At 50.2% G+C, this 7,637-nt stretch overlaps 1 protein-coding gene across 6 annotated transcripts in view; it reads left to right on the forward strand.

Annotated features, from left to right (window-relative positions):
* Pnt (ETS transcription factor pointed) overlaps window positions 1-7,637 on the forward strand; it is a 188,590-nt gene that overhangs the window by 112,510 nt on the left and 68,443 nt on the right. The window contains exon 1 of one of the 6 annotated variants that reach the window (XM_078182605.1): window positions 3,809-4,186. The exons of 4 other annotated variants lie outside the window; for them this stretch is intronic. In XM_078182605.1, the coding sequence (XP_078038731.1) occupies window positions 4,081-4,186 (106 nt within the window). In that variant the 5' untranslated portion in view covers window positions 3,809-4,080. Of the gene's footprint in view, window positions 1-3,808; window positions 4,187-4,331; window positions 4,523-7,637 lie in introns of those variants that run through there. One more of the 6 variants, XM_078182608.1, reaches the window with a different exon arrangement.

A 7,637-nucleotide genomic window follows, 5' to 3' on the forward strand; every position in this document is an offset into this window, starting at 1 on the left:
ACGAAGGGAATGAGACAGCGAGCTAGTGAGCGAGAGAGAGACGAAGGAGAGTAGGGACAGCCAGGAATTACTGACGTTGTTAAATAGTGTTTGCGTTCGAGCGTTGCACGTAATTACGTCTCGCTGCCTCTCTGCCGAATGCTACGTGTTCTCGTCGATTATTCCCGCTGAAACGGGGCTGCGTAATATTACGCGGCCACTTCCGTGCGCTCCGCTCGGAAACCTGAATGAAACTTCTTCCAACGATCTCTATCGGGCCGGTCTCTTGGGAAAACGGTCCGCCGAGACGCGAAATAACGCTCGTTGCGTAATCCGCTGGCCACGCTGCTGGAAAAGGTACGCGTCGCTCGAGCGTGACCTGTGCTGTTAATAAAACCGATCCTATTCTCGATCTACACTCTACCGAAAAACTTGGAGACCGCCGTACTCCTGTAACCCTTTGCGTCACGATTTCGTTTGCAGCTAAGACCGTCGTTCGCATCATCAACGTCTCCCAGGGAGAACAGAGTAACTCGTGCTCCTCACAACTTTAGAATTATTCTACAGATTAACCAGTAGTGAAAGATTTATGGCATGTTTGAGCGAGTTTGAATTATACTGGTTTAAGTGAAATTTTCAAGGATCTTTTACTTATCTCTGGAAACGTAATCTATATGTGTCAAAATTTGTATTCCATGAATTATTGTATTTTCTTCGAGTTTAATTTATTCATTCTATTCTATTTTTTTTATTTTTAAAATTTCTTTTTATTTCCTTTCATTTAATTTTCTTTCCTTTTCTTTTCTTGTTTTATTTGGCGTTATCTATCCCTCTTTTACTTTATTGTACGGTACAGGATGTAGATTTGTTAGGTCATTTTGTTCGAACTCATCGTATACCAGGGACGGACAATTTGTAATTCGCAAGGAAATTAACAGAGTTCGCTTGGTGAAATGTTAAGAAAACAAGCGAAATCGATGATAAAGCTGCTATCGATTAACGTAGCTCGAAATTGACTCAATAATAGATTTGGCCAGTAAACGGTACACGCGTTCTTAGTAAAGAGTAACACTCCTCGCTTCTCACAACGGATAACTGTGACTTACGTCACCGTGATTCCGACCTACTCATTCACATCGAAGGGTCGGTATCACGACACAAGATGTTAATGTCCGAGGGAAAGGAGCAATCTCGCCTCAGGGCATTTGGACACGTTCTCGATCAAGTTTCTCGACACTTCCGCTCATTTATTTCAGTTTAATGTCCCCCAAAGGTCGCGATGACACGAAAGTGCTACAAGATCTTAGCGCCTGCGTTTCAGGGGGGGTCCCATCGTAAAGTCGCCGAAATTGGTACGCGATGTCAAAGAAAAATCGCCATTAAGCCACCGAGTCGCAGTATTTTTCGACGGGCGTCGCGACGTCAGCGACGATCAGAGGAAAATCGCCGGCCGGTGGGGCGAAAATAGAGAAAGCGCAAGAGAGAGAGGGGGTGGGGGTGGTGTAGGGGAAAGAGAGATAGAGAGGAGGTTAGCTGGTTGAGACGCGCGGCATGAATGAACCTCGAGCGAACCGAATGAAGGAGCGAGCGGGCTATGGTGCGCGCGTGTGGCGCGTGCGTGCGAGACCTCGTACTCACACCACCGCGGCCCGTGAGCGGGTGGAAGCGGGCCGAAGCGGGCCGAAGCGGGCCGAGGCGGAGGAGGGCGAGACACGGAGGAGAGAGATCTCGGTCTCTGTTGCGCTCTCCGGTGCCCCGTAGCCCCGTGGCCGAGCGAACAAGATGAATGGCCGGGGCCGGCGGTTGGACGACGACAGACGTATGCGCGCGATACCGCGGAGCGTAAAAGCGTAAAACCGTAGGAGCGTAAGAGCGAGGAAGCGTCGCGAGCTCGAGCGTAGAGGACGGACTTATCGGCGAGCGGAGAACGGGAACAGCGGCCAGCGATCGATAGAGACGCAAACGTGGAAAGAGGAACGAGGAAAGACGGATGAACGTGGTGAGGAGCGGGCGCGGTGGGGAGGGGACAGGAGCGAACGGAGCGAGCGAGACCGGCCGATCATGGGAGGAGAGAGAGACGAGAGTCGCGCGCCAGCGTACCGACGCCAGTGTGAGTTTGCCGCGTCGACGGGAGAGTATTCATTCATAAAACTAAGCGAGGAGCGAGGCTAGGCGAGCGTGCACTGCGCGGTTGGTGGGGATCCGGGAGACGGCCACTCTCTTCTTCCTGCTCGCCCCGTACCCGCTCCGTTCACCCTTTCGATTCGGTCGAGGTCTCTTTGTCTTTGATGGTGTCAGATGGTGCCTGCCGCTTCGCGGATTACGCCGTTTTCGTCGATTTTGGCTTTTCGGAATTGAATCGAGGACCAGGTCGGCGCGACCGCGATCTCGTCGCGAGTTCCCAGAAAACGACGGCATCCTCGGGGTGGGAGCATCTTTGTCCGAGGAGATTCGGAGCGAACGGGAACGCGAACGCGAACGCGAACGGAGGAACCGCGGGGAATCTGGTTGATTCAGCTTGACGAAGGACGAGAAATAAACGCGCGTCCACCTCCGCCAGGCGTGCCCCACCTCGGCGGCCCGAGCAAACTCTGGCTCCCCTCTCGGCGGCGACGCGCGTCTTCCTTTCTTGTTCTTTTCCTCCACCACGCGATCGTGGCCGATCCTCCTATCCTTCTCCTCCTCCTCCTCCTCCTCCTCCTCCTCCTCCTCCACCTCCACCTCCTTCTTCTACCTCGTTTCGCGAGCGATAGAGCGCGAGAGAGCGCCAACTCTTCCTCTACTACCGCGCTCCTACCTCTCCTCGCTGCTACTTCTTCTTGTTCCCGCGAGTTCCTGCCCTTCGTCTCTCTCTCCTTGCGTACGCACTTACCTGCGGAACGCGGTCGTACGTGCTCGACGGTGGCGCTTCGCCCGAAGAAGCCGACTCTCTCTCGCTCGATCGTCCGATCCCTCGATCCGCTCCGAAAAATCCGGCGGTGCGGTGTCTCGCGACGAGCTCTCGTGCCGAGCCGAGCCGAGCAACGAGTCTCTCTCGAACAGGCCGCGTGTGCTGCGACCGTTTCACGTTTCCTCTGGTGTGTACGTGCGTGCAGAGCGGCGTGCGAAGCGTGTGTGCCAGTGCCACTCGACCACGAACAACCGACCGAGAGATCCCTCGAATCCGACAAATTCGAGCCGCCGCCGCCGCCACCACCGCCGCGCCGTGCGCGTTGCCGGACCGGCAAAAGCGGCTCTGGTCTCGGACAAACTGGAGCGTATCCCGGAGCGCATCCCGGAGCAAAGCGTCCTCGTATTTTCGGAGCTCGGCCGCGTTATTACACCCGCGTGAACACCTCTCCTCTCACCCCCCACCCCTCACCAACCCGGCCTGCTGCCGCTGGTACACGGTCCGCCACGGTCTCGTGGTGTGTCCCCCCTTTCCTCGTCCTCGCCGTCCGCTCGACCCGCTCGATCCGCTCCATCCGCCCGCGCCGGTCGCGCCGGTTGCGCCGGTTGCGCAAGCAGGTATTCGGAAATAGCCCGCGGGTCGCGGTTATGAATTGATAGCAAACACATGGTGGACACGGCGCGCGCGGGGACCGGCTTCCTCTCGCGGCAACACGCGCTTCTCAGCCTCGTGCTCCCTCGCGTCCAGCCCGGACTCCCGGACCAGTTTCTTCGCGGATCGTTTCACCTGCTCCTCTCCGGAACCGTTCCTCGGCCGACGACGAGTCGACACCGGAGTATTTCGAGGAGAACCGCGCGCAACTGACAGTGTTTCCAATTCTCTGGACCATCGAGAACCAACGGCCACCGCAGTGCGTCGAACCAACGTCGTTACCGTCGTCGTCGTCGTCGACGGTGCTCTTCGGCGGCCCGATGGCAGGACGAGCGACCGTCGCGTGGCGTCGTTGACTCTCCGCGCCTCGAGCATGGGATAGAAGCCTGTCCGCGCCAGCCAGCCGGACCTGCCTGGATCGCCGCCGCGATGTCCTGACAACCGGGGTTCATCGATCGCGGATCCACGCGACGCGAATTACTCGGCTCTCGACGGTGCGACGCGCGCGATCTGTGCGCCGGATCGGAGCGAATGACAGCGGGCCCGAGGAGTCGTCGTGCATGTACAGCGAGCACGCGAGGACAGCACTCATGTACGTTGACTACGGCGGCGACGCTTATGCCGGAATGGGAATCAAGGCCATGAAGTCCTTTGCCAGGCCCAGAGGTACGGAACCCACCTCGCCCCGTTCCCTTTCTCGTTTCCCGCCGAAGCTATACGCGCCTCGCTTTTACGCTTTACAGATTACAGACGACGCGCGACCTTACCTTTTACCTCCTGTCCAATGCGGGGAGGAACGGCACTACTTACCTTCCCTCTCGCGAGCCGTCAGCGCGAGCCGTCCTCGAGGAATTCGTCTCCGTTTCCGCTCCGAATCATTTTCCGATTCGTGGAACTTCAGCTATTCCGCCCGGCCGCCCGTTTCGAATTCACTGAATAAATCCGGCTCAGGGGAAACGCCTGTCGAGATGCTCGGGATACCTCGGATGCTACGGAGACGCGGTGATTTAACGCCTTGAAACTCTCGCGCTAACATCTCGTGTCCAACTTCTTGTCGACTATATTCTTTGCTTGTCGATGCCTCGGTGTTGCCATTAACGTCATCGATCTCACTGTCATAGAAATCATAATGCGATCGACCCTACACTTTTTACACTTGACGTGCAACGATCGTAACAATAATAATAACTCTATCGATCGATGAGATAACTCGTTTTTAAAATGAGGGAATAGTAATGTAGCAGTCGCGCAGGGACAGATAATAATACAAAAGCTTGAAACTGAAAACTTTGCACGAAACCTATCGCGATGATGAAAACAACCGGGTCGGTATTTCTTGTTCCAATATTTTTGGCATTACGGAGCCACTTTTGTAGAAACTGATCGATTAAATTTCTCCATTCAAATTTTTCAGATTATCATCGTATTTTGAGTCGGATGTCTAGATAAAATCATTGTTGTAATTCTTACAAAATAGCACATGTCAAACCGTTTGAGCGTTCGGTAGGATTATTGTTATATGAAATTATCAGTTACATGAAATTTAGTCAGGTTATATTAGCGTGGACGAAGTCGAACGGCGAATGGAATTAGCGGCAAGAAGCTGGAGCAAGTACAGAAATAACAAAAGGAATCTAGCTGATCAGTATTGTTCTCAGACAACGATCAAACAACGTGGATCAACGCGTAATGCGTCCATAAAACATCGTTTTAGTTTTAGTAAACAGAGATAATGTTTTTTAAAACGTCGAACCGGTGTGTAGAGATTAACGCTTAACCTACCATGACGGTCATCTCGACCGGTTCCAGAGTTTTTATTTAAAAATCATAAGCGTCGGAAGATTGTTATACAGAAAATGATTTAATCCAAGCACACATTGTTACAAAGTGCTTACCTTCTTCTTAAATAAATTCAGACCTGTCGATCTCACGATAGCGATGAGCTTTTCAAGAATTTCAACCGTCGATTAAGTTGTAAAGAAACAGCGAGCACCGAGTTTTTCAGTCGGCCAGTTTTTCTGGTCGCGGATGTCCAAGCGCTCTAACAGTGTCGTGAAAGTCCTGACTTTTAGGCTGGTGCCAGTAAATCTGGATCAGCTCGCGAACGTAACTCGGACACCGGCCACTCGCTGCAGATGCGGTCGACGGTGCAGGAGCGCAACGGCAACCTGCATCCCGGCTGTGCACGCGCGCTTCCTGCGATTGGTGGGACTCCTTCGCCCTGGTGGGGGGCTCCTGTTCGAACAACACTCGACCTCTGACCCTGACACGCTCCCGGTTCTTCTGCGCCGGCTTCTTGTCTTTTTGCTCGCACTATTCTACGAACCATTCTCTAAAAAAATGGAGACGTCGCTTTAAACGTCGGCTTCTCAGAATTTTCAGGCTGCTGTTGTTCCTTCTGTCTTCAAACTACTCCCTCACCAGGCTCTAATTTTTCCAAACGAACGTGTCCCTATTACATTGACACTATTTGCGAAATAATATCACAACACGATAGAAAGTATTTCTTTACATGTGCGGATTCTAGACACTTTAGCTGTAACAAAAATTTCAGAAATTATGCAACAATTGCACGAAATTTATACGGTATTTATACAGAGCTTATACAGAACCGCCATAGGATCGTAATAGTTGTAATATTGTAATAGTTGCAATTTTGAAAGCGTAGCACGGCACGTAACTGATTTACGGTAACGAAAATTCTATTGAAATAATTGAATAATAAGTGGCCAGATTGAAAATGAAGAAACATATTTACGCAATATTTCTCTTCATATTTTTCATATAGCACGAAACGATGTGCGGGACGAACGGCTTTTTTGTGCTACATTTATTATTTTGTACACTATGCATGTTCACGTCTGACTGACTACCGCAGCAAAATTTCACGTACTTTCTTGACAAAGAAAGAAACGACATCTTCTGTTCGTAAAATTCATGCACGTCAAATTCATATTCGTAAAAAACAAGGAGTCTATGCTTAACCAATATTCTCACCTTCGCGTTACGTGTTTTTTTCAATAATAATAACTATACTATGGATTTATATGCAAAATAACACTTGCTCTTGTCTTACCGTGTAGCGGGCGATTTTTTGCAGTTCGGACGCAAAGTTCCTTCTGCATAAGATAACTGTAGTTTTTAAACATTATGGTCTTCTGATAAAAGTTTCAGTTTCTGTGTTAAAAACAATTTCTTTATTCCCTTTAAAAAAATAAAAACAACTTGTCAGAAATTAAAAACTAAGAAAATCAATAATAACGACTTCAGTCGCTTCCCGCGCAAGATGCGTTAAATAATTTTGAACATTTCAATCTTTAAATTTGTTCACCGTGCTACGTATCGCTTACACACTCACTCCATAAATACATCGTGGTCTAATAATAATAGATACATATACATCACGTTAGAAAAGAACAAAGTTATAAAGTTTCGGACCAATTTCCCCAACAACGACAGAATAATATACTTTATTCTGGTTATTATACTTTGTTTCGGTTCTTGTAAAAATCGCTGTTTACCTGTATAGTATAAATAAATTGTATTGAGACGAGAGAAGTTAAATTGATTTCAATCGAAATGAATTAAATTGAATTAAACAGAATTGTAACAAATTGAATTGAATTAAAATAGTGTTAAATTGACAGGAGGTACGAACCAGAGTTAAATAATAACATCTCGTAGCGACGCGAGCGGCTAGACAAACCTGTAATCCTATCGGAGCCCGAAGGAAGCGGCAACGAGACCGTGTACAAATTGAATAATTCTGCCCGTGGATGAAAAAGGACCGTATTCGCGAATCGTTCCCCGGCAGGATATCTGTCGGTTGATATCGGGCGGCCGGTGCGTGCCCGGTTATTGCCACGGAGAGTTTCGCTGGCAGTGCATCTGCTGAAACGCGGGTTAATGATAAATCTCACGGGAGGATTACAGCGGTAGGAGAGCGAGCGAGCGTGGCCGGCCTAAGTAGGGGATATATCTCGAGCGGAGAAGCTATCCGACGATGCTGCGCTCTTCCTGGCAACCGGTTCCAGCGAATGGGCTCGATCCGTTTTGTTCATGTAGATATCACCGAGCCGAAGGGTGATTCGCGCATCGAACTCTCTTTCCGGCTGGA

Source organism: Augochlora pura, chromosome 6, assembly GCF_028453695.1.
Source record: "Augochlora pura isolate Apur16 chromosome 6, APUR_v2.2.1, whole genome shotgun sequence".
NCBI classification, from domain to species: domain Eukaryota; kingdom Metazoa; phylum Arthropoda; class Insecta; order Hymenoptera; family Halictidae; genus Augochlora; species Augochlora pura.